This window comes from Fusarium keratoplasticum, chromosome 6, assembly GCF_025433545.1.
Source record: "Fusarium keratoplasticum isolate Fu6.1 chromosome 6, whole genome shotgun sequence".
NCBI lineage: Eukaryota > Fungi > Ascomycota > Sordariomycetes > Hypocreales > Nectriaceae > Fusarium > Fusarium keratoplasticum.
This window is the reverse complement of record NC_070534.1, coordinates 2,836,723-2,862,184: the sequence shown is the minus strand read 5'-3', so window position 1 is coordinate 2,862,184 and position 25,462 is coordinate 2,836,723. Positions and strand designations below refer to the sequence as shown.

The window sequence follows — 25,462 nt, the reverse complement described above, 5'->3', positions numbered from 1 at the left end:
TCCCAGCTAGTCACCTGGCTTTCTTTGGTCAAAGGTGAGATGACGACAGAGGCGGCGCATTGATGCCAGTAACGGCGCGAAATCCACCACTCGCAGAATGCCAAAGATGACTCCGAGTTTGGGGGAAGCCGAGATTCCTGCCCCCCCCCCATGAATGGCATGTTCTCGTGGCTGATATGGCAGACGCTTCCTGCAGAACGACAAATGGCGGAGTGCAACGCTCTTGAGCTAATATCATGACGTCCAGCCGCCAACATTGTGAATCCCAGGCTCGATGTGCCGTCTTGGCCCGACCACAGTGTAAGTGTTTATCGAGCAAGACGGTGAAGTCGGCCGCCGTATCTGCTTTACGGCGCAGCAGCCTGCCGCTTCGGGACCGAGATTTGGCTCCGCAAACCGGCATCGGAGCTGTGAAGACGGAGAAGAGAAGCGGTCGACGAAAGGCGGTATTTCGCAGCTGTTATTCATAGCACTCTGGTCCAAATTCGAAGGGTACATGTTGAGCGAGATAATCGCTACCAACTGCGAGGAAAGGTTCATAAATCACTATTCTAGGCTTCATTGATGAATCATATATAAAAATTTGGGTTTGAGAGATGATGACCTCTAATTGAAGGATCATTCTCAGACATTTTTGCCAAGCAATCTTGACTCACCTTGTCTTGCACTCACCTTTTCACCTTGGTCTCACCGAGATCCCCCACCTCACGTAATTCCCCAGCTCCTCCACCCCCACCGCAGCCTAGCATCGCAAGGCCACCAACACGTGCGACCCTCCAAACGTCAAGCTCCAGAGCTCTCTGATCTTCACATTCCTACCCCCGGATGAGCTCGAGGGCCTTGACTGCCGACACTCACATTCGCCATGTCGACGTCAAACTCTCTCCTGGGTTTCTTTACCCTGATGAGCAACCAGGGTGGTACCATCGTTAGAGGTTCGTTCAGCCACCGCCAGCAGGTGCTCTTCACGTCATGAGCCTCGTGAATCTGCCGTTCTTTGAGCATTGCTGACTCAACTCCCTCCAGAGCAACCCAAGCTTGACCTCGATCTTTACGTCCAGAACTACTCCGGTTCGTTGCAGTAACCTCGTCGATTTCCTTCCACCCCGCTAATAGCTCCCGTGCCCAGGCCGAACGAGGTTCGACCGTCTCCTCCACATCGCAAAGTCCTCGGTACCGCTATGTATCGACGCTCTCAAGGCTGCTATTGCTGAGGCCAAGGCTGGCACAGACATAACCCAGTATAACGATGCCTGGGACTGCATCCGCTTTGCGGCTCCCGGGGAGCCAGAAGCTCAGAAAGACCAGGCTTGGGTCGATAAGACCGATCGCGCGAACAGAGCCGAAACCGCACGACTCGAAGCCGAACTTAAGCAATACCGTCATAACTTGATCAAGGAAAGCATTCGGGTAGGCTTCCCCCCCTAGTGTAAAACACAGAATCGGGCAGTGCTAAGATGTGTAGATGGGCAACGAGGAGCTTGGAGAGCATTTTGAGAAGATAGGATCGCTTAGCGAGGCAGCCGAGGCGTACAACCGCATGCGTCAGGATGTGACGACAACCAAGCACATCATCGATTGCGGACTCCATCTTGTCAACATCTATCTCTATCGCCGGGATTGGTCCATGGTAATCAACAGTCTCGGCAAAATCACCGGAGTCCAGAGTGGTGAGGAGGAGAAGTTCTATCAGCCCTTCACCAAGCTCGTATCCGGTATTGCCCTCCTTGGGTTGAAGCATTACTCGGACGCAGCCAAGAACTTCCTACAGATTGACTTCGATATCCCTCCCACCCAGTACAACCACATCGCCAGTCCCAATGATATCGCTACGTACGGAGGTCTACTGGCGTTGGCCACCATGGAGAGAAAGGAACTCCAGGCTCGCGTCCTAGACAACCCATCGTTCCGATCATTCCTCGAGCACGAGCCTCATGTCCGAAAAGCTATCAGCCTCTTCGTGAATGGTAGATACTCAGCCTGCTTGTCGATTCTAGAGTCGTTCCGGAATGACTACATGCTGGACATCTATCTGCAGCGACATGTCGCGGCGATCTACGCGCAAATTCGAAGCAAGTGCATCACTCAGTACTTTATTCCCTTCTCGTGTGCCACTCTGGACAACTTGAACCAGGCTTTTGCGCCAGAGGGGGAGTCCATCGAGGACGAGCTCGTATCTATGATCCGGGACGGGACGCTCAGAGCCCGACTAGACGCGAAGAACAAGGTAACATCAACCCATGTCTACGACACGATGACAGATTATTAACGCTTGCCTAGTTGCTCATTGCGGTCCAGCCTGACCCCCGTCTCCAGATGCAGCAGAGTGCTATTGAGGTCGCCCGTCAGTACGAGCTCGAGGCCAAGGAGAGACTCCGCCGCATCAGCATAATCTCGGCTGGGCTTGAGGTCGTGGGTAAGAGGCAGCCGCCTCTTCTCGGTCGAGGTGTCGAGGAGACTTGGTATGACGAATCTAAAGCATCTGAGCAAGGCGCCGCTGCTGAAGCTTAGGGGAACTTCGTCGGCCGATCTAAAAGGTTTTAGAAGAAGCTCAGCAGATGATCCCTTTCAAGACCAAGCTTGATGGAAGAGCACAAAATATGAGAGACGAAATTGCACCATTGCGATCCGGGCGTTTAGGTATCCGATCACCAAGAAATCACACATCAATAGGTGCATAGGTAGCCCTATTAGAGTTAGATCAGGCGTACAGGGGCATGCGTTGAAATGAGATCACTGGCAATTGCTTTGTAGTTATTTGGTATTCACTTCTTCCGCGTCCTTGCGGGGGTATCATATATAAAATGGATCCAGTCTTCCGTCTCCTATCTTGCTTCCAGCTTTTTTTTCTCAGCCCATCAACTGCCTCAGATCCGTAGGAGGCCACCGCACTTGCGCAAAGGTGAGACAGCGCTTGATACTCTGCAGATACTTGCGCGTGACCTCGTCGCCCATAACATGACCCTTCTCGCCGTCGTGCAGCTTCTCTCGAGCGCTTCGCTCGTGGATACCAACCATGGTCACACCAATAGGCCAGGCTGCCTTTCCGATACTCAGACGAAGGTATCCGTCGTTGGCGTCCACGTATCGTCGCTCTTGGAGAGCCTGGACGATTTCAATGATGGGCTTCAGGATGTCGTCGTCGAGTTCTCCTTGCTCAAACTTGCGAAACAGCTACAGAAAGTTAGTCTCAAGATTCAAGCACCAATAAGACAAGCAGACATACCGGCTTCATATTCTCACGAGTCTGTACCATGGCATTGAATGCCGTCTTGCTGGCGCTCGTATCCCGCTTCTCAGACTCCATTGCCCGCTCATACTCCGTCAGAACCATGGTGAAATAGCTCGCCAGTTGCCGGAAGAGCCACTTGCGGCCTTCCTTGTCCTGCGGTACCGTGCCGTCGACCTTCATATCCTTCTCCTCCACCAGCTGTAGGGTTGTCGGTATCGGCCCCTTTGTAACCACCGTCGTCAACTTGCGATATCTTCTGACCCTTGCAGTATGGCTCTCTCCGAACAGCACTGCCGGCTCGCCGAGCGCTCTCAGCTTCTCGACAAGCTCCTCTTCCGGCACATCCTCGCTGCCCTGGAGACCATCTTCAGCATCCTCGCTCTTGGCCTTCACCAGCTCCGGCAGGCCTAGACGCTTCCGCCTCGCGCGCTCCTCCTCGGCTTCTTGTTCTTCACGTCTCCGGCGCGACTCCTCGGCGAGTTTACGGCGCTTCTCTTCACGGGCGGCGTTCTCGGCGGTGACCTCCTCCTCGCGCTTGCGCTTCGCAGCGGCTTTGGCTTCGCGCTCGGCCTCAAGAGCCTTCTGCTCGGCGAGGTATGCTTCTTTGCGTTGGGCTTCGACTTCTGAGCGCTTGAGGTACTTCTTGTCGCCGCTGCTGCCGCTGCTCTTGGACTTGGAGAGCTCCTTGTTCATCAACGCCGCGAAGTCCATGGTGATACGGGAGATGTGTCGCTAATGAGGGTGCGTTTGTCGTGGGTGTGTGGTTAAAGACAACTGATATTTTCGTCTTTTATAGATCTCGGCGTTAAAGGTCTTGGATTCGAATGATTCCAGCAGTTGTCGCAAAGTTGAAGTTGATGGATCTTGAGGTTTCCTGGTCGCGACATGGTTATCGATTGCGGTTATACCCCGGCTGAATATGGGTCGACTCAACAGGACGTGATGGCATTTCAACTCTCTCGTCTTTTACGACCATCGATATACAAAAGGTCTCTGGATAATTTAATTTCACTTTGGGAGAGATATTCACGTCTTGCCGGTCAGACCTTCAGATATGGCGTCTCCGCAGCAAAAATCGCTTCGCGAGGACACGACCCCGTTTCTCTTACAGCTCTTCTTTCGAACTGGTGCACTTCACAGGTATTGAAGGCCCACCAACCGCCGCTCTCAAGATCGAATACTCACCAACGATTATCAAAGGCCAGATGAATTCGCGTCGCATACACAACCGGCGCACATTTCTGTATACACATGGCCGGATTGCACCCTCCACGAGCTGGCTCTCGAACTAGCAGCCGCCAAACCATCCGCCTTCCCCTCCCCCGCCATTGGAACTCGTCTTGTATTCCAACTCGTCTTTCCAGATCTGCGCAACACCAGTGCAATCGCCAACTCACCTCCCCGGTTTGGTGTTAAGGACCTCGGCAGCATTGTGATAGGTGAGCGAGAGCCAGATACGGTGTCACCAGAAGACGTCGACATGGATGCCCCCTTGAGAGGGCCCAAGGACGTGGAGAAGACACTCAGCGACGCGCGATTCGTGGTGGGCGATTACATCTCGTGCGCCATCCTACCACCTTTTTCAGATGGGTCAGTGGCCCCGGCGTCGAGTGTTCGAAGGGAGACAGGCCCAGGCCCGCGTGAAGGCCGAGGTGGTTCGCGGGGGGGGTTTCGGGACCGAGAGAATGGCTTTGGTCGTGGCGGATCTCGGGGAGGACGAGGCGGTTGGAGAGACGACATCGGGGGCGGATTTCCGATGGGCGAGTGGAGGAGAGGCGAGACGCTGCCGGATGGCCCCGGTGGGAGATCGAGAGGCAGAGGGAGGTGGTAGTAGAGTGAGGACCATGCTGTTGTTAGGTTGGCGGCGTCATGCGTTATACCCAATTGCCGTTTGACAATTCATCCGAAATTTCACGTCATTCAATACTTGTAAATGCCGTCGTTTTGACCTTTTCGTTCCATTGAATTCCTACCATGGGTTCTATCCCAAGCTGGACGCTTTATATGTACAATTCCCACATCTCCGGCATCAAGTGAACTTATTTCTCGTAGACGAGGTCGCCCTTTCGCTTCGCTCGGAAGTCCCACAGTCCCTTGTGTTGTCAGTGATTCGGTCCGTGTACCGTGCTCCTCGGCAAAACTCACGTCGGTCTTGTAGGCAATGTAGCCCATGATGGCGGGAATCACGGCGACGTAGATGAAGGTGATCTTGGCGGTTCGGGGAGTCCATCGGAAGTAGTGGTGACGGGTCTTCATCATAGCTGTTCCATCCTGTTAGAAAGGCTCGGGGGAGGGCGGTTGTCGTCGAAGCCGGGGAGAAGTCACGCACCCTGATACTTCAGGTAAGCCGGGTCCGGCTTGACGTCTGTCGGGCGGTGGTTAGCGATTGACAGCAATCCGGCATGTCGGGGAGCCTACTAAGGTGCGCCATTTTGATTGACGGCAGCGGGTGTCTTGCTGGTGCGGTTCGGGGGCGAATTGGCCGTCGTGGTGGTCAAGCTGGAGGTCGTTTACCTTGGGACGACGATGCTCGGAAGTTGAAGGTTCGAGGCTTAGGTAACGCAATTCCAGTGGCCGCCATTGGCTGGAGCTGAGGATCACAGCCGGGCGCGATTCACAGATGTGGGTAAGTACCCTGTAGCAACCAGTCGGAAACTTAGGGAAAATGCGTTTGCGATGTTTGGAAAGAATATATAGTGCGAATACTTGTTATTCTAGTTGAACTTAATGTAATATTAGAGCTGGGATTTCTTTCATTCATTACAAGCATTGTGTTTGTGTTTCAATGTGTTGCATCAATCCTCGTCGTGAACGTACTGTCATCTTGCTCAGTGTTGAATTCGTTGTCATTGAGATACTAGCAAAGTTCGTATACCCAGCGCCTATGAATCAACCAAACGAGGTATACGACGGGACATGTAGAGGAACGAGGTACAGGAGCCAAGGATACAATTCAAAACAAGATACCGTAAGCCGGCAATTGACGCCCGTGAATTGTTATCGAGCTCAAGCCTCAAGAACATGTACACCCCACAAATGATGCTTAGGCACACACACTATGAGATGTAGGCGGGAGCCCGGAAGAAGCTTTGTTGAGGCCACCGCGGCGCGATTTATGGTGACTGGAGCCTATTGGCATCCAATGTTGTGTTATTGAAGCTTCGGTACAAGCTTCAGTCTTGTTAGTGCTGCATATTTCTGCCAAGCTGCTCTGAAGGCCTTCCCAGGCCCTTATCAAATCTTTTGACCTCCACGCTAGTAGGCAAACGTGATCATCACAAGGTGTAGAAACAAGCGGCACACTTTGCGTGATAATTTTCACCATGGCTATCCTCCCAGGAGTTTCTGTCGACTGAGTTCAGTTTCGAGTCTTTGATGCCTGCACAGCGCTCATTTGCCTTCCTGCATGACCCACGTGACCAGACCCACTATACCTAGCGCGTCGCCCCTGCGACCAGAACTTGAATTTGTCGCGACGGAGGCGACCATACACCAAGAACTTCACTTCATCTCCGCCTTGGTTGTCGCTGCGCGCGCATCGCGGAATCATCATGTCGCAGCATCCCCCGCCACCACCCCCCGGCTGGGGACCTCCTCCTCCTCCTCCGCCGTCGTCCTCACTACCTCCTCCCCCCTCGACGCCGGCACCTCCTCCGCCAGGCTATCGCCCTCCGACTGATCCCCAGATCGCCAAGTTCGCCCAGAAGAAAAAAGAATGGGTTCGAAATCAGCGCAATCGATTTGGTGAGAAGCGGAAGGGCGGGTTTGTGCAGACACAGAAGGCGGACATGCCACCGGAGCACTTGCGCAAGATCGTCAAGGATATCGGTGATGTTTCGCAGAAGAAGTACACGAACGATAAGCGAAGCTACTTGGGAGCTCTCAAGTTCATGCCTCATGCGGTCCTGAAGCTCCTCGAGAATATGCCCATGCCCTGGGAGTCGGCGCGCGAAGTCAAGGTCCTGTACCACGTCAACGGTTGCCTGACCCTTGTCAACGAGATCCCCCGAGTCATCGAGCCCGTCTTCTTTGCGCAGTGGGCAATGATGTGGACGTTTATGCGAAAGGAGAAGGCCGACCGACGACTATTCAAGCGAATGCGATTCCCGCCGTTTGATGACGAAGAACCTCCCCTGTCGTGGTCTGAGAACTTGGAGGATGTCGAGCCCCTGGAGCCTATCCAGATGGAACTCGATGAGGATGATGATGCGGCAGTCTACGAATGGTTCTACGACCATCGACCCCTCCTGGACACGCCCCATGTCAACGGACCGAGTTACAAGTCCTGGAACCTCACATTACCCCAGATGGCCACACTATTCCGTCTCAGTCGGCCTCTTGTTTCGGATGTAGTGGATAAAAACTACTTCTACCTCTTCGACCTCAAGAGTCTATTAACAGCCAAGGCCCTCAACGTCGCTCTGCCCGGTGGACCTCGATTCGAGCCCCTATACAAGGATATCGACCCTAATGACGAGGACTTTGGCGAATTCAACGCCATCGACCGTATCATCTTCCGAAACCCCATTCGAACCGAGTTCCGAGTGGCCTACCCCTTCCTTTACAACTCTCTCCCGAGAAGTGTGCACCTGTCATGGCACTCTCACCCCCAGGTTGTGTTCAACAGAGCTGATGACCCCGACCTGCCGACCTTCCACTTCGATCGCCGAATCAACCCCATCTCTTCACGAACTGTCGCGTCAAAGAACGTCGAGATTTCGCTCGAGGATGAGCTTTTTGGACCTGGAAACATCGAGGAGCCGGAGGAAGATGCTTTCCAGCTCCCTGCCGGCATGGAGCCATTCCTTGCTGATGAAGACCTTGAGAACGAGGACACATCGTCAGCGGTCGAGCTGTGGTGGGCACCATATCCCTTCGATCGACGTTCGGGAAGCATGGTGCGGGCGCAAGACGTGCCTCTGGTTAAGCAGTGGTATCTCGAGCACCCTCCATCCGACCGACCTCCAGTCAAGGTTCGAGTTTCGTATCAGAAGCTCCTCAAGAACTTTGTCCTCAACGAGCTTCACAAGAAGACACCAAAGGCGCAGAACAAGCAGAACTTGCTGCGATCTCTTAAGCAAACCAAGTTCTTCCAGCAGACGACAATCGATTGGGTTGAGGCTGGTCTGCAGGTCTGCCGTCAGGGTTTCAACATGCTCAACCTTCTCATCCACCGCAAGAATTTGACATACCTCCATCTTGATTACAACTTCAACTTGAAGCCCGTTAAGACTCTGACAACCAAGGAGCGAAAGAAGTCTCGTTTCGGAAACGCATTCCATCTGATGCGTGAGATCCTGAGGTTGACAAAGCTGATTGTCGATGCCCAAGTGCAATACAGACTTGGAAACATCGATGCTTTCCAACTCGCTGATGGTATTCTGTACGCCTTCAACCATGTCGGTCAGCTCACCGGTATGTACCGATACAAGTACAAGTTGATGCACCAAATCCGAACTTGCAAGGATCTGAAGCATCTCATTTACTACCGTTTTAACTCTGGACCGGTTGGCAAGGGACCTGGTTGTGGTTTCTGGGCTCCCGCCTGGAGAGTCTGGCTCTTCTTTATGCGAGGTATTATTCCCCTCCTCGAACGATGGCTTGGCAACCTCCTGTCCCGTCAGTTCGAGGGTCGACACAGCAAGGGAGTGGCCAAGACTGTCACAAAGCAGCGCGTTGAGTCCCATTTCGATTTGGAACTCCGCGCGTCTGTGATGGCTGATCTCATGGACATGATGCCCGAGGGTATCAAGCAGAACAAGGTCAACACCGTCCTCCAGCACTTGTCTGAGGCGTGGAGATGCTGGAAGAGCAACATCCCTTGGAAGGTGCCTGGCTTGCCCGCGCCCATTGAGAACATCATCCTTCGTTATGTCAAGTCAAAGGCTGATTGGTGGATCTCGGTTGCCCACTACAACCGTGAGCGTATTCGAAGAGGCGCTACGGTCGACAAGACGGTGGCGAAGAAGAACGTCGGCCGTTTGACCCGTCTTTGGCTCAAGGCCGAGCAAGAGCGACAGCACAACCACATGAAGGACGGTCCTTATGTCTCGTCTGAGGAGGCTGTTGCCATTTACACCACTACTGTGCACTGGCTCGAGTCGCGCAAGTTCTCTCCCATCCCCTTCCCTAGTGTTTCCTACAAGCACGACACCAAGATTTTGATTCTCGCTCTCGAGCGTCTGAGGGAAGCTTACTCGGTAAAGGGCCGCCTCAACCAGAGTCAACGAGAAGAGTTGGCATTGATTGAGCAAGCTTACGACAGCCCTGGCACAACGCTGGAGCGCATCAAGCGGTTCCTGCTTACTCAGCGAGCCTTCAAGGAGGTGAACATCGACATGAACGACAACTACAGCACCATTAACCCCGTTTATGACATTGAGCCCATTGAGAAGATCAGCGATGCTTATCTGGATCAGTACCTTTGGTACCAGGCGGACCAGCGTCATCTCTTCCCAGCATGGATCAAGCCCTCAGACTCTGAGGTTCCCCCCTTGTTGGTTTACAAGTGGGCGCAAGGTATCAACAACCTGGGTGGTGTCTGGCAGTCTGAAAATGGCGAGTGCAATGTCATGATCGAGACGGAGCTTTCCAAGGTGTATGAGAAGATGGAGCTCACGCTGCTCAACTCTCTGCTGAGGCTGATCATGGACCACAACTTGGCCGATTACATCACAGCCAAGAACAACGTTCAGCTTACGTACAAGGACATGAACCATGTCAACAGCTACGGTATGATTCGTGGTCTGCAGTTCTCTGCATTCGTGTTCCAGTACTATGGTCTTGTCTTGGATCTTCTCCTGCTCGGACCTCAGCGAGCCAGCGAGATTGCTGGACCTCCTCAGAGCCCCAACGACTTCTTGCAGTTCCGTGACCGCGAAACAGAAACCAGCCACCCGATCCGACTTTACACTCGATATATCGACAAGGTCTGGATCTTCCTCCGATTTACCGCCGAAGAGTCCCGAGACCTCATCCAGCGGTTCCTCACTGAGCAGCCTGATCCCAACTTCGAGAACGTTATTGGATACAAGAGCAAGAAGTGCTGGCCCCGAGACTCGCGTATGCGCTTGATGCGTCACGATGTGAACCTCGGTCGAGCTGTCTTCTGGGACATGAAGAACCGCCTGCCTCGATCCGTGACAACGATTGAGTGGGATGACAGCTTCGTGAGTGTCTACAGTCGTGACAACCCTAATCTGCTGTTCTCTATGTGCGGTTTTGAGGTCCGTATCTTGCCAAAGATTCGGAACCAGAACGATGAGTTCCCGGTCAAGGACAGTGTCTGGTCTCTTGTCGACAACACCACCAAGGAGAGAACAGCACATGCTTTCTTGCAGGTCACTGAGGAGGATATCCAAAAGTTCAACAACCGCATTCGACAAATTCTCATGTCCTCGGGCTCCACTACTTTCACGAAGATTGCCAACAAGTGGAACACTGCCTTGATCGCACTCTTCACTTACTACCGAGAGGCAGCTGTCTCCACCGTCGACCTGCTTGATACCATTGTCAAGTGCGAGACCAAGATTCAGACTCGTGTCAAGATTGGCCTGAACTCCAAGATGCCGTCTCGTTTCCCTCCTGCCGTCTTCTATACCCCCAAGGAGCTGGGTGGTCTTGGTATGATTTCTGGCTCTCACATCCTCATTCCCGCAAGTGACAAACGCTGGTCGAAGCAAACCGACACTGGTGTTACTCATTACAGAGCTGGAATGACTCATGATGAGGAGACTTTGATTCCCAACATCTTCCGTTACATCATCCCCTGGGAGGCCGAGTTCATCGACTCTCAGCGCGTCTGGACCGAGTATTCGCAGAAGCGTCTCGAAGCTAATCAACAGAACCGTCGTCTTACTCTTGAAGATCTCGAGGATAGCTGGGATCGTGGTCTCCCTCGAATCAACACTCTATTCCAGAAGGACCGAAGTACCTTGAGCTTCGACAAGGGTTTCCGTGCCCGAGCAGAGTTCAAAGTTTACCAGCTCATGAAGAACAATCCTTTCTGGTGGACCAGTCAGCGGCATGACGGAAAACTCTGGAATCTCAACGCTTACCGAACCGATGTTATCCAAGCCCTGGGTGGTGTGGAAACTATCCTAGAGCACACCTTGTTCAAAGCCACTGGTTTCCCATCATGGGAAGGCCTCTTTTGGGAGAAAGCGAGCGGGTTTGAAGAATCCATGAAGTTCAAGAAGTTGACGAACGCTCAGCGTTCCGGTCTGAACCAAATTCCTAACCGTCGATTCACTTTGTGGTGGTCGCCCACCATTAACCGCGCCAACGTCTACGTCGGTTTCCAGGTGCAGCTTGATCTTACGGGTATCTTCTTGCACGGAAAGATCCCTACTCTCAAGATCTCGCTTATCCAGATCTTCCGAGCCCATTTGTGGCAGAAGATCCACGAGTCCGTCGTCATGGATCTGTGCCAGGTGTTTGACCAGGAGCTAGAGTCTCTCGGCATCGAGACAGTCCAGAAGGAGACCATTCATCCTCGAAAGTCGTACAAGATGAACAGTTCTTGCGCCGATATTCTGCTGTTCTCCAACCACAAGTGGAATGTCACGCGACCATCTCTCCTTTACGACACCAAGGACGTCATTGAGCCCACAACCACCAACAAGTTCTGGATCGATGTCCAGCTTCGATATGGTGACTACGACTCTCACGACATTGAACGATATACCCGTGCCAAGTACCTCGACTACACAACCGACAGTGCCAGCATCTACCCCTCAGCTACCGGTCTCATGGTTGGTATTGATCTTGCTTACAACCTGTACTCTGCCTATGGCATGTACTTCCCTGGCTTGAAGGTCCTTGTTCAACAAGCCATGGCCAAGATCATGAAGGCCAATCCCGCCTTGTACGTTCTGCGGGAGCGTATTCGAAAGGGTCTGCAGCTGTACGCCTCTGAGAGCAACCAGGAGTTCCTCAACTCACAAAACTACTCGGAACTCTTCAGCAACCAGACGCAGCTGTTCATTGATGACACTAACGTTTACCGTGTGACCATCCACAAGACATTCGAGGGCAACTTGACAACCAAACCCATCAACGGTGCTATCTTCATCTTCAACCCTCGAACCGGTCAGCTCTTCCTCAAGATTATTCACACTAGCGTTTGGGCCGGACAGAAACGTCTGGGTCAGCTGGCCAAATGGAAGACTGCCGAAGAAGTGGCTGCCCTGATCCGCTCTTTGCCTGTGGAGGAACAGCCGAAGCAGCTGATCGTGACCCGAAAAGGTCTTTTGGATCCTCTCGAGGTCCATCTGCTCGACTTCCCCAACATTTCGATCCGAGCATCCGAACTTCAACTGCCCTTCCAGGCTGCGATGAAGGTGGAGAAGCTGGGAGACATGATCCTTCGTGCGACTGAACCTCAGATGGTGCTTTTCAACCTGTACGATGAGTGGCTCAAGAGTATCTCGTCTTACACTGCCTTCTCTCGTCTCGTTCTTATCCTGCGTGCGCTCCACGTCAACCCGGACAAGACGAAGCTCATCCTTCGACCCGACAAGACCGTCATCACCCACGAGCATCACATCTGGCCATCTCTGCCGGACGAGGAGTGGATCAAGGTTGAGACGCAGCTCCGAGATCTCATCCTGAACGACTACGGCAAGAAGAACAATGTTAATGTGTCGAGTTTGACCACTAGTGAAGTGCGAGACATTATCCTTGGTATGGAGATTTCGGCTCCATCCATGCAGCGACAACAGGCAGCCGAGATCGAGAAGCAGCAGCAGGAACAGGCGCAGTTGACGGCCGTGACCACCAAGACGCAGAACGTTCACGGCGAGGAGATTATCGTTACGACTACGTCGCAGTTTGAGCAGCAGACGTTTGCTTCCAAGACCGAGTGGCGAACCCGGGCCATCGCTACATCCAACCTGCGGACTCGAGCCAAGAACATCTACGTCTCATCAGTCGACAACGATTTGGACGACATTACCTACGTCATGCCTAACAATATCCTAAAGCGATTCATCACGATTGCGGATCTTAGGGTGCAGGTGGCTGGTTACTTGTATGGTTCATCAGCACCAGACAACGACCAGGTCAAGGAGGTCAAGTGTATCGTCATGATCCCCCAGATCGGTGGCCTTCGCAACGTGCAGCTACCGCAGCAGCTGCCTCAGAGCGAGTTCCTTGAGGGTATGGAGCCCCTGGGTGTGATCCACACCGTGTCTGGCAACGAGCTGCCGTACATGTCTGCCACAGATGTGACGGAGCACTCCAAACTCCTCGATGCGCACGGCGAGTGGGACAAGACCAACACGGTGACGGTGTCGGTAGCGTTCACGCCCGGTAGTGTGTCTCTCTCCGCCTGGGGTCTCACTCCTGCTGGCTACAAGTGGGGTGCAGAGAACAAAGACATTCAGAGCGACCAGCCCCAGGGCTTTACGACAACCATGGGTGAGAAGCGCAAGCTGCTCCTGAGCCCGCGCTTCAGGGGTTTCTTCCTGGTACCGGATGACGGTAGGTGGAACTATAGCTTCATGGGCAGTGCGTTCGCAGGAATGGAGAAGAAGCCAGTGCACGTCAAGCTGGATACGCCGATCCCATTCTACAGCGACCAGCATAGACCTGTGCACTTCCACAGTTTTGCGGAGTTGGAGGACATCTGGGTGGACCGATCGGACAACTTTGCGTAAAGCAGCAGGACAAAAAAAGAGCAAGAGTTGTGGGGATGAGCATGGATATAGGGCGCGGTAGAATGGGAAGGGAACTGGGATGGACGTGGGAGAGGGATCACCATACGAAGAAAAAGCACAGACAGGAGGAGGGAAACTGGACGATCAGCGCAATCTATTTTGTTCGGCATCTGGACATCAGATGCGCGCTAATGAGGAAGGGAGGGAGGCGTTCTTTTTGTTGCTGCTGGCCTCTTGTCTTGTTGTAATTGATTGTAGTAGTTAGGCATGCATACTTTATCTTTTTTGCTGTAAAATAAGAGTTAAAATGGTTCATGGAGAAATCAAGACCGAGATGACCCAATCAAACCAATTCCGTTCCTGGGTGACGCACACATCCGATGTCAGTTGTTTCCGAGCGGCATGATTTCCTGATCTGGCTTTGACAGATTCTGCGATTCGTGAAGACAGTTGACAAACGGCTCAAAGACAGGGGCCGCATGATGGATGACCCACGTCGGTAGCCGGGCCTTTGTCCGCCTTCTTGGGAAGAGACGGGTCCCAGGGCCTGGCCTGGCCTGGCAGGCGACTGGGATGAATAGGCTCGACAGGCTGGGGAGCACAAGCAGTCTTCCCAACTGGGGTCCTGCTGGGTCTGCTGGGAGGCGGCTTCACCGAGGGCGTGGAACCGCGCCGTGAGTTGGATCATGTGCGTGGGGGAGTGAAATTGGTTGTTTATGCATTCATGCGTCGCGTACTTTACAGGCGAGCTGAGATGAGTAAAAACGCGTAAAGTGGACTTGGACTGTGCGTGAGCGGCTTCATCGACGCAGGAGTCGCTTGGGCGGCATGACAAAAGGAATTCTGGCTGCACGTTGGTGCTCTAGGCGCAGCCTGACGTTGGGATGGACGCTAATCAGGGACGCATCCCGAGGTTTTGGATAGGCCATCTTGAGATTGTTCGGCCGTTCGTCCAACGGGGGATGAGATCTGCAGCGGGTGATTTGTGCTGACGTCGATTGCTATTTTCATCACCCATGTCAACAACGTCTAACCATGGTCATGACCCGCAGTGAATGGATAATCTGCCGCGCTGTGGTCAACGCGGCGTCTGTACCTGCGCAAGCGGTGGTACGAGTGTCCTCCCCCGATGGCGTCAAAGGGGAGCTCGGCAAGATGGTCGATCCTGCCCCAGAGTTGGTACTCGAGATGGAGGGTGTTCGTGTGAGGGAGCTTGGGAGCCCAGCCCATTCCGGCCCAGCTCAGCTGGGTGCCTGCCGCCTGCTAGTTAGCTCCCGGCCGTTGGGTTTCTCTTGGCGGCGCGCGCTTGGGGCTTTTGACAATCTAGCGGTGCATGGATGACCGATATGACGAGTGAGCATCGAGTTGGCGCAAAGGGTGACAGCATCTCGGCTCTCTTGTGGAAGACCATCTCTGTGTTCTGTCGTATCGCAATGTTGGGCTTGCCGTTAGCTGAAGCTGGGGAGCTTTCGGGTAGGGGTCAACGGTGCGAGCTTCTAGAAATCGGCGATGAGATTGATGCACCGGCGTATTGAAGAAACCTAATCTTGATAATCTCGGAATATATTGTCTTGACGTAGCTGAATATAGTGATGACACCAATGTTGATATTGTTGATGGATGTTATTGCTAGGATCAGGTTGTCTCGATGGTGAAAGATGGTGTTTTGCCTCCACCTGCTGGCACTTGCTGTTTGGTTATCTCAGGCTCTTGCCCTCTTACCGCCTGTTCCCTCTTTCCTTCTTCTTTCCTTTCTGTTTTTGGGGTTTGCTCCTCGCTCCTTCCCATCTGGTCGCCGACTCCTCCACGAATCTCAACTCAATTTTTGTCCATTCTCGTCGACTTGCTCCTTCCCCCTGCTATGTCAACCCAACATGTGATGAATCTCCATCTCCCCTTTTCCCAACTTGGCCCATCTTCAACCTCCCCCCCTTCTTCGCATTGTCCCTTTCCTGTAATCACTCAACCTTCAGCTCATCCGTCATCGCTTATCCTCCCTAAAACCCTCTAGAGGACCGACCGACCGCCCGCTCACGCCCGCTCATGCCCGTCTTGAATTACGAAATTGGCGTCACCCTCCACTGCCAGCCGGGGTCATGGCGCTAGTCGAGTCTGCCCTGGACGCGCTAGAAGGTCCTTCTAGAAGACCATCCCGACTCCTGGGCCAGGGCCCTGGAACCCGATTCCCCGTTGCGTTGACGCTCATGACGATGATTGCAGCACCCGTGCCGCTTGGCTTGTTGCATGCCCGAGACAGCAATGCGTTTTACAGGAGGCTCCGCATCTTCTAGGTACCTCACCCGGGGACAAGTCCGTTTCCTGCCTTCACTTTATGCGTGTCCCTGGCCAACATGCGTTCGGAGCATGTCGAAACGCTCGCTTGAGCTGGGTGGTGCGCTGAGGAAACCGGCAAGCACATTCCGCGGGGGAGCCTGACCGAGTGGCATTAAGCATTGACGGGTGCAATCTTGGAGACCCCGAACAGAACGCCATCGCCCACTCAGTAGGGCTGCTCCGAGCACGCCGGCCGTGGATGGCGATTGGCGCCCGTGCCTTCTAGACGCTGTGATCTCGTTATCGTCCGTCTCCAGAATGGAAGCGAGAAGCGCTCAAAGCCGTTGCGCCTAGAGCCGTTGAGCTTGGCCCTGGCTGGGTTCCCATCACCTTGGATCCGCTTGTCCCTCACTCGGTACTCCATTGCAAGCATCTCGGAGCTGCCTCCTTTCGGACTCAATCACCTTTACCAGCAACTCCTTTCCACACTCATTCTGTCTGTCGCCAAGGGAGCTGTCATCGACTCATCTCGGCTTGCTCTCTGATGCGGATGCGGCTGCCGCCACCTTCAGCCCTTGGTCCCCTTTTGCTTGGATTCCAGAGGGTTGGTTCACAAGGTTGATTTTCCCGTCCCCGTCCCCGGCTAGTCTCCAAGGTCACGCACCCAGCTGTGCCCTGTCCAGGAGCTCAGCGGTCTAGCCCCGATTCTGGGCGACAGCCACTTCTACGCAGTGTGATTGTTCTCTCGGTGGGGGCAACTTCCTTGCCTCAGCTACAGGTGACTGGGTTCTCGATCTACTGCGTCGAGGGCGACATCATGGCGTGCGTGCTCACTTAACCAATCTGGACCAGTCCCGGCTACCCGGCGTACTGACTTCTCATGGCTCCGCATGGGCATTTCCCTGCTTTTGCATCCAGATTTGTCAAGTGGCAGTTCCCGGCTTGTGGAGATGGCTCTCTTTGCGATCTAGCCCAGGTGGTGGACTTGATCCTGGTTGAGCCATCTAATATAGGAGACCCTGGATGTATTATATCCCCCCCGCTCCACAACGTTCAATGGTGGACCTCTCCTGTCCTGCAACGACCACCAGAACTTTTCGCTCCCTTGTTGCCACGCCATCAGCTCGGCACCTGCTCACTGTGGCTCTCCTCTGGTCTAGAAAGGCGGCGGAAAAACGGGCATTGGCTGTTTTGTTGTCAATGCTGCTCGTGGCCAGCTCAGTCACCCTCAGTCCGGCCTAGTCCCACGCTCTCAAGGCGAGGCGCGTTTCACCTTTGGCTCGTCCCCCAATAAGCGCGACCGCCCAGAGTCCTTCCATGTCGTCTGCTTCAACGCGGTCACCTTTGCCAAATCTTTTTGCGTGCAGGGATCTCGTCATGGCAAATTACCATCTGGACAGGATAGCCCGCGTCCGTCGAGGGCGTTGCTACCGCATTACCTTGTCACCCTTGCTAGCCATGATGGATGTCAGGGGTGACTCTTGTTTCTATATCCGGCACCCTGGAGGCCATGGCATAAGATCGTCGAAATTGACTACCCTCCCAACCCTGGCCTGGGTTGGCAGGCAGTCTCCGCAACCCAGCAGAGGACGGACGGGGGTTGCTCTCCTACGGGACTGAACAAAATCTTGAAGTGCTTAAACCTGCAGCATGAACAGAGAGGCAGACTCAGAGATCCACTCCCTCTGCTACCCTGCCTTAGCAACTCCGTCATCAGACGATAGAGAGCGGCCCTTGCCCTGGCAAGCGCTGCCAGGTTGCTAGCCCTTGTGTTAAATACGTTTATGACCCCGGGCCCGGGAGCTAGAAGAGAGATCTTGAAGAGGGGAACACTTCCGACTGCCCTACCAAGTGGCGGTAGCGCTCATACAAAGACTAACATCACCACTTCGACTTACTCACTCTCTTTCTCGTTGATTCCCTTTTATCGATCCTTGAGACGATTCGACACTGCCCTCTCTGTCCTGAACACGTCCTTCCTTTGTGCCCTTGGCCCGAACGCAAGGGCGTCGTCGATTTACATGCGCCTACAACACACTCCTTTGGCTCCTCTGGACTACTCTTCACCACTACGACATCATAACTCGAGCCTGAGCTCACCCCTCCAACACAGCCCTCCAGCGCCCACCACTACCGTCTCGCTCAACTACGGAAGCGGGAAAGCCCCCAACCCGTGCCAATCACTCAGACCCCAACAACGCATGTGGCAAGCTGACCAGCAGCCAATATCGCTGTCGACTTATAGCTTGACAACCGGATGCAAGTTGGAGAAGCCTGAGCCGACGGACGCGACCCCGCAACGTATTGCCCTCAGATAAACGATTCCTCTCTCTCCGCGCCGCAGCCCGCAAGGGCTTCATCCTGTCAAATTCTTTCCATCCAGAGCCCGGCGGCCGTCCAGAGCGGTTCGCTCTGGCGGACCTCATGTATTGGAGGCACGCTGGCGGGCACTTATCGAGTAGGGGACTACAATGTGGACTACTCTGGCCAGGACTCACAACCAGGAGAGAGCCAGCATCAGCACGCATATGATCCGTCGATTCACCAACGTCCCCGACACCAGCAGCATCGGGCCTCCATCCATCACCCCGGAGGCCCGGCTGCTGGTATTCATGGCGCCTCGGATCCGCACCACGCCAACCCTCACGTCCAGCACGCAGCCATGGCCCAGCATCACCAGCAGCACCCTTCACCCCAGATGGTGATGGACCCATCCCAGATGGGCCATCATCGTCTTGGGCCGCCGCAGTTTGGCGCACCAGGTCAAGTCATGGCGCCCATGTACCAGGCCATGTCGACTCCGACGCCGCCAACTCACCCCGGCTCCAGCTCCAAGCGGCCACGGCCAAGTGAACTCGACCTCTCCGTTACAGGCCTGGGAGACCTGGAGCACTCAGACCTCAGCGGCATGCAACAGACCCCCCTGGGGGCTGCATACGCCCAAGCTGCCGCTGCCGCCGTGTCCCAACCGCCGCCGATACATCACCACCACCACCTCCCGGACTCGGGACCCCCTTCAAAGATGATGCGTCGCGACGACGGGGGAGGAGGAGCTCCAAGCGTCGTGGGTCAAGCAGGGATGCCTGCCCCGGCACCTCGTCCTCGAGGACCAAAACTAAAATTCACACCCGAGGATGACCAGCTGTTGATCGAGCTGAAGGAGAACAAGAACCTCACATGGAAGCAAATTGCGGATTTCTTCCCTGGGCGCTCTTCTGGGACGTTACAGGTGCGGTATTGTACCAAACTCAAGGCCAAGACTACAAACTGGACAGAGGAGACGGTAAGAGAAGCCCCTGTTGCTACTAGACTAGTAGACCTTGTCATCCATACTGTTATTTGCCGGGATACCGTACTAACTCTGCCGTAGGACCAAAAACTTCGAACCGCACTCCAGGACTACGAGAACGAGAAATGGAGAATCGTAGCTAACAAGGTTGGCACCGGATTCACTCCCGCGGCGTGCCGGGAGAGAGCCGAACAACTCGTATCTGGAGACACTACGACTCTGGCAACTCTTTCACAGTCACTATCACCTGTTGTTGCCTCGGTTCCCGAACCCGGAGACGCAATGTACTCACAGCAACTTCAGTGATGCCAGAAACCGTCCGACCCACGAGGACGGAGGGCGAAATCAACGGAACGACGATACACACCGCCCCCCAAAACGACACTCTTTTCAAACACACACACACCAACTTGCAACGGAACCGCGGAGCCTCGAAGACACTCGCTTACCTCCCGGAACCGCATTCTACCATTGTTTTTATCCCCGTTGTCCCGTTGGATAACCTGACATTACCATCACTTTGAACGGAACATCTTTTTAGAGACGACAGCCTGAACACACGGGTCAGACCGGACCAGGACAGAAGAACACATTCTACGACTTGATTTCTTTTTCTTATCTCTGTATTATTCTCTCAATCCCATGTTTGCAGGTCGCATCATTATTTTTCACGTTTGGATCCTGACCTCTTTTCCCCATTACCCCTTTCACACTAATTCTGTATTTCACTTCCCGATTTCCACCTTCTTAGAAATTGCCTTGTACTCTATGCTTGCAGCTGAACGTCTATGATCTCCTATGTCACTTTACGAAAAATATAGACTTGGGAACCCCGGAAAAGGAGAGAGAATTACTTACATGCACCTAATGCTCCCCATCCTTCAGCCAGGGGAACCGTCCAATCGCTTGGGATTATTTGTGGCTGATCACATTTTCTCATTTCCTTTATTTTTTACTATTATTACTTTTTTGCTTTCTTTTTGACCGTCGAGACCGGGATGACACAGGTCTCTTCGGGTTTTGGTTGGGCATGACGGAACTTTTCTTGTTTGGAGGGTTGTACTAAGATTGGTGTACTACATTTTGCAGATTGGCGAAGGCAGGGGCATGTCTGCTATTACTTGACGAGAGGAAAAGGAAAGGAAAGGAAAAGCTGGAGAGCAGTAAGCAGGCGCTGACAGGGAGGGACAGGACAGAGACACGAGGCGTCGTCTTTTGGAGTATAGCACAGCACAGCGCCGACCTTGGGTGGACTTGGAGAAAAGCGGGCTAGATCACAGAGGAAGAGGATCTGCTGGATCGTCACTGAAATCACGCCATGAGGCTCCTCTTGAGTTTCATGCCAGCGGCACTACGATAGCGAAAAAATGGATCCCTATACCCTCTGCGTTTTGGCCCTATAGTTGAGGTTGAGAATTGCGATATACGTCCGGAAGTCTGTCCTCAAGACGCGCCCAAAGTTCCTCGGATCTGAAGAGCTGCCTGAGCTAGCAAACTAACTAATAACCCAACCCCCCGGCCGCTTTGCTTCACCGGATCACTCTCCACATTTGACCTGGAGGCAAAAGGTAACGTTTATGCTCTAACATTTGACAGCGAAGCACCCATCCCCTGCCACTCCGCGCTTCGTCCTCCCCCCCTTGGGCTTGGGCTTGGCCCCTTGGGATATAAGAGCTACGGTAGACGGTGATATAGGGAGGGCGGGACCTTGCCACGTAGGTACGGTACAGTACAGCAGCCGGCGGCCCGATCGCCGTAGTTGCCGACTGGTGGAAGCTCTCACTGGCGTCTGTTTGTTTCGTCGCTGAGCGGATCGAACTGATGAAACGAGTATAGACGGCCTCTGTGTCACTCCGGGGCTTTGAACGGCTTTGAGCCTTGACTCCGAGAAGCCTCGTGATACCTTGACGGTGGTCTAAGAAGGCGAGCGAGCGAGACAAGAAAACAAAAGGCCCGATCTCACTCTCTCGTCTCTCTCCCGACTCTCCTTCTTGTCAGTCTATTCTGCTTGGTTGGTCGGCTGGACTTGGAGCGCCCCGCAGGACGATGGGCTATCACATCGCATGGCATGGCATGGCATGCGACTCGCAGGGCGCTAAACGGAAGAAGGGGGGGAGGAGGGCACTTGGTGAGAGAGACAGAGGCGGAGCCTAGAACATTCGAGGACGGTGTAGTGTGAAGAGGGACTCAAAACAACTCTTTGCGGTGAGCCGCGCGTGTTTCATGGTGACGTGGTTACGGTGAAGAAAGAAGGGAGGCTGGAGAAAGCTGGGAGGAGCAAGGCGACTGACTGGGTGATGATGCAAGATGGGCATCATGTCGGGGTCCCATCGAGCATCTGTTGAGCATTCCGGGGAGTGTCACGTCGGGAGGAGCCTGACAAGGGAGGGTTTGAGAGGTGGTCCGGTAGAAGCAGGCGATGGATGGCATGGGGAAAGGACATGGACATGACATGGCCTAGCCCGGCATGGCATGGCAGCATGTGTGTGTGTGTGTCTGTGTGTGTGCAACCAGGGAGCAAGCAAGCAAGCAGACAAGAAGGTTAGCCCGCTGAAACATGTCGTGAGAAATCTCCGACGCGCAGTTTCTAAGCGAAGGGCCGTGGGTGGTTGGTGGTCTTGTCTCTGCTCCAGACCAAACCCAGCCCGATCTGTCAGAATCAAGCTTGAAACTGGATCGTACGGCCTGTCTCGCGTCCCCGTCCCCGTCCCCGTCCCCGTCCCCATCCCGGGGGGCACGGGTACGGTACATAGAGTAGCGATGTGTCTCGGGCAGGCAGACGGGGCAACGAGGGAGGGAGACCAAGAGGACAGAGAGCTTCGTCATGGATTTGTCACCTCACACCTCACCTCACTGGCCGGCGGCTGGCAAGGCAGCAAAGGCTTTTTTTTTCTCTCTCGTCAACAGATCCCTGGGGCTATAATGGCCGGGTCCCGAGGTAGCATCGGCCGCCCTCTTTTGAGGAGGAGAGGCGCGACACCGGCTTTGGTGGTGATGCAGTGCGACGCTGTTTCTTTGGGTATGGGTCAAGATGGAAACAAGCCCCTTGCCCTTTTTTGCCCCACGGGACAAGAAAGAAGTAAAGGGCCCCTAAAACGAATGTTTCGTTTGGCTGCGGTTGGCAGGGCATTCGATTTGTGGTGGCTAGCGCGAGTCGATACTCGCCTGTCTTATGGCCCTATATCACGGATGTTATAAGTGTTGCTCGCCCTCGCCCTCCACACCCCCTGGCAACGAGAGCCGGAAGGTTGGCGAAACGGACAGGGACAGAGGCAAACGAAACAAAACACGCCACTTGCGGGAATTGCCAAGAAGGACCTTGTCCAAAGCCAAGTTTCCTTCGGCGGTACGAGGTTCGGTTTCCCAAACGGGACGCGAGTGAGCCCTCGACGACGACAAGAAGGGACAGTAGAGTAGCGTCGTCGTCGAGGTTGGCCCGGAGCCGATCGTGGCGGACCCTAGTCAGACTAGTTCTAGGTCAAGGTCCGTCCTTGAAGGTCTGCCCTCTCTCAGACCCCATGGCCAATGCTTCCCATCTCTCCAAGCTTGCGGAGGGAGGATGATTCGGGATTGATCTCAACTTGTGATAGGGCACCTTCCGAGATCCCTCATTTATTCTCCTTCTTGACTATTTTCTGGCGCCTGCGCCGGAACCGTTGAGACGCGCTCCGAGACGATCCACATCCAGGGTCTGGCCTCCCTCTACCAGGTCCACCATTGCACGATGGCCTGCCACGTCCAAGCTCCCGTCCAGGAAGGCAGCTGTCTCGATTAGCCAGCCGTTGAAGTCCCTGATCTCGGTTGATCTGCCGGCGCGCACGTCTTGCAGCATGGAGCTGGTGTTGTCCTTCACCTTGTGACCCACTCGGTACACCATCTCCTTCAAGTGTGGCTGAGAGAATCTCTCATGCAGGCTGCTTGGAGACAGGTCAAGTCTCGTGTCTGCCTGCGTTGCTGCTGTATCATCCTGGTTGGACGGCTGTCCAATGACTTCTGCACTGCTTTCGTGAGCAACGAGAAGCTGCAGAACGTGGCTTGCCTCGCTTAGTAGTTGATCGATGATGGTTGCGATAACTCCATCAGGCTCTGTGAATAGAGCACCATTCTTGCACCCTAGAATGGCTGTCAAAGGGTTGATAACGGCATTTACAACCAGCTTCTCCAACTGTAGAATCCAGAGCTCTCCCCTAGACACTGATCTGGCGTTGAGGTGAGGTGCCTGGAGCATCTGCTTCATCAAGTATGCACTTTGCTCACTCGATGACTCATTTGGGAGAACGGACCCAACTGTGACGTCCGCCTGAGAAGCGTGCAGACTTCTGAACGGCCCCTGAGAGGTAACCCCGTGTGTTGTTACGCAGGCCAAGAAGTTGGGTGCGTCGCCAACCGCAAATCGATGGCTGGCATATGCTGGCCCATGAGGCGGCCAGAGTTTGGACATCCCATTCTGAGCAAAGGCGACAGTGCTGTTTCGATCCAGATATCCTCGAACCTGATCAACTTGCGGCAATGCCGCAGAGGCTTTGGTGGTGATGATTAGATTCTTCAGCTTTCCGCCTTGAGCAACCTCGCTGACTGGACCAGTTTCTGGCTTGGACTCTGTCCACCACTCAATGTCAAAGTCCCTGTTCCTCTCTAGTATGCCTAAACGCAACAACTCGATGCCTTGACCTTCCATCCATTGTGTCAGAAGCTCCTTTCTGTGCACAACGAGCGTTATAGGAGGCCTTTCAGGTGCTTGCGCCAGAGAGCTTGCGAAAAGTCGACCCAAGTTGCCAATTCCTAGGACATATATGCGCTGCTCTGAGTCACCTGAGACACTTGAGGTCGAAGCGCTTGAAGAAGTACCAAGGTTGGGATCGCAATTGAGATTTGAAGGCTTCCAGGCGAACAACTTTGGGGGTAGACCCGAGTCATTGTAGAAGGCTTCGAGCCATGGTGGTCTTTGAGAGTACATCCTGATTGATGAGAGCTGGATTGGCCGTTGATGGCTAGTAGACTTGAGGCGATGGAATACGTTTGATCCGAATGGAAGAGGTCTCATGTCCGGTAACGCTATAGAGCGAGCGTATCGTCTTCGCGGTATAATGTTTTGCTAAGGCGGCTCGAATGACCCCCTGGGTGACAGATGCGGTGAGGAGGGCCGAAAAGTGCTTACGATGAAGTGCTGAAACCAGGGATTGATTCAGAGTGAAAATATACTGGAGCTGACGAAGTAGACCGTGGAAGTCGAAACGAATGCCGTGTGATATTGGCATCGTACTTCAGGTGAGGTTGAAATGAGGCTGGTGATCTGAGATGAATGCTGGGGCTGTGGAGTTGGTAGTACAGTGTTAATTGGGATGACTGTGCCCATAAATACACTGTATCAGCTCTGAAGCAGGCATCAAGCGGGTGCGGAATACGGAGGTAGGCAGCCACGGATGCATTGAAAGGGCAACTACCAACGTATTTCTTATTTGAAATATGGAATAACTTTGAAACTGTTCGATACGCGAGTATATGGACCTACATAGTTTTGCTTGATTGCTCATTCACCTCCTTTGCCTGTCGGAATTTGGAGAGCTTCAGAAGAGAGGTACCTCTCCCCGAATCCCGAACGCCGGGTGTTAGATTAGAAATACACACCCGCCTGGTGCCTAGAAATTTCGAGTGCACCAATCAGCGCGCCCGTGTCATCTGAATTCCTCCGGCTTAGTCGCACTCAACTCCTGTGCGTCATTGCGATAGTGAACAATGGCTTCAACTTGACCCATTCACAACTGAGTGTTGTGTCTACACGCCTGAAATTTTCTGCTTTTCCTTCTATTTTCCTCTTGAGGCTGCACTTCTGGAGAACATCCTGTGGGGAAGAGCCATCCGGGTTGCACATGGTGCCTACGCTGTCAACATCAAGAGCAACACTCACCATCTTGTTCACGCTTGCCTCCCACAACCCTTTTCTTTACCACATATAATCGCCATCTTTCCGCTCAAGAAGATGCCAATAATCTGACCGTGACTCACTGT

General features: G+C 53.8%; 6 protein-coding genes and 1 pseudogene across 7 annotated transcripts, besides 1 other annotated feature; 4 read left to right on the top strand and 3 right to left on the bottom strand.

Moving 5' to 3' along the window:
* Positions 1-865: 865 nt before the first annotated feature.
* Positions 866-2,511, top strand: NCS57_00886400 (PCI domain-containing protein; the record flags this gene model as incomplete). The annotated part of the gene is made up of 5 exons (XM_053058663.1): positions 866-935; positions 1,027-1,071; positions 1,130-1,410; positions 1,466-2,227; positions 2,281-2,511. The coding sequence occupies 5 exons, from the start codon at positions 866-868 to the stop codon at positions 2,509-2,511; spliced, it is 1,389 nt and encodes a 462-aa protein (XP_052912494.1).
* A 339-nt stretch (positions 2,512-2,850) lies between these two features.
* Positions 2,851-3,943, bottom strand: NCS57_00886300 (Pre-mRNA-splicing factor 18; the record flags this gene model as incomplete). Its single annotated transcript, XM_053058662.1, has 2 exons — positions 2,851-3,174; positions 3,227-3,943. 2 exons carry the CDS (start codon positions 3,941-3,943, stop codon positions 2,851-2,853), a joined length of 1,041 nt encoding a protein of 346 aa, XP_052912493.1.
* A 343-nt stretch (positions 3,944-4,286) lies between these two features.
* NCS57_00886200 (uncharacterized protein) lies at positions 4,287-5,063 on the top strand (the record flags this gene model as incomplete). The annotated part of the gene is made up of 2 exons (XM_053058661.1): positions 4,287-4,372; positions 4,433-5,063. The coding sequence occupies 2 exons, from the start codon at positions 4,287-4,289 to the stop codon at positions 5,061-5,063; spliced, it is 717 nt and encodes a 238-aa protein (XP_052912492.1).
* Positions 5,064-5,271: 208 nt separating this feature from the next.
* NCS57_00886100 (uncharacterized protein) lies at positions 5,272-5,663 on the bottom strand (the record flags this gene model as incomplete). The annotated part of the gene is made up of 4 exons (XM_053058660.1): positions 5,272-5,325; positions 5,378-5,493; positions 5,562-5,597; positions 5,651-5,663. 4 exons carry the CDS (start codon positions 5,661-5,663, stop codon positions 5,272-5,274), a joined length of 219 nt encoding a protein of 72 aa, XP_052912491.1.
* A 1,120-nt stretch (positions 5,664-6,783) lies between these two features.
* On the top strand, positions 6,784-13,890 carry NCS57_00886000 (uncharacterized protein; the record flags this gene model as incomplete). The annotated part of the gene is made up of 1 exon (XM_053058659.1): positions 6,784-13,890. The coding sequence occupies one exon, from the start codon at positions 6,784-6,786 to the stop codon at positions 13,888-13,890; it is 7,107 nt and encodes a 2,368-aa protein (XP_052912490.1).
* Positions 13,891-18,547: 4,657 nt separating this feature from the next.
* On the top strand, positions 18,548-19,759 carry NCS57_00885900 (annotated as a pseudogene). Its single transcript has 2 exons — positions 18,548-19,447; positions 19,535-19,759.
* Positions 18,548-19,759: a sequence feature.
* A 3,322-nt stretch (positions 19,760-23,081) lies between these two features.
* Positions 23,082-24,410, bottom strand: NCS57_00885800 (uncharacterized protein; the record flags this gene model as incomplete). Its single annotated transcript, XM_053058658.1, has 1 exon — positions 23,082-24,410. The coding sequence occupies one exon, from the start codon at positions 24,408-24,410 to the stop codon at positions 23,082-23,084; it is 1,329 nt and encodes a 442-aa protein (XP_052912489.1).
* Between the last annotated feature and the right edge of the window lie 1,052 nt (positions 24,411-25,462).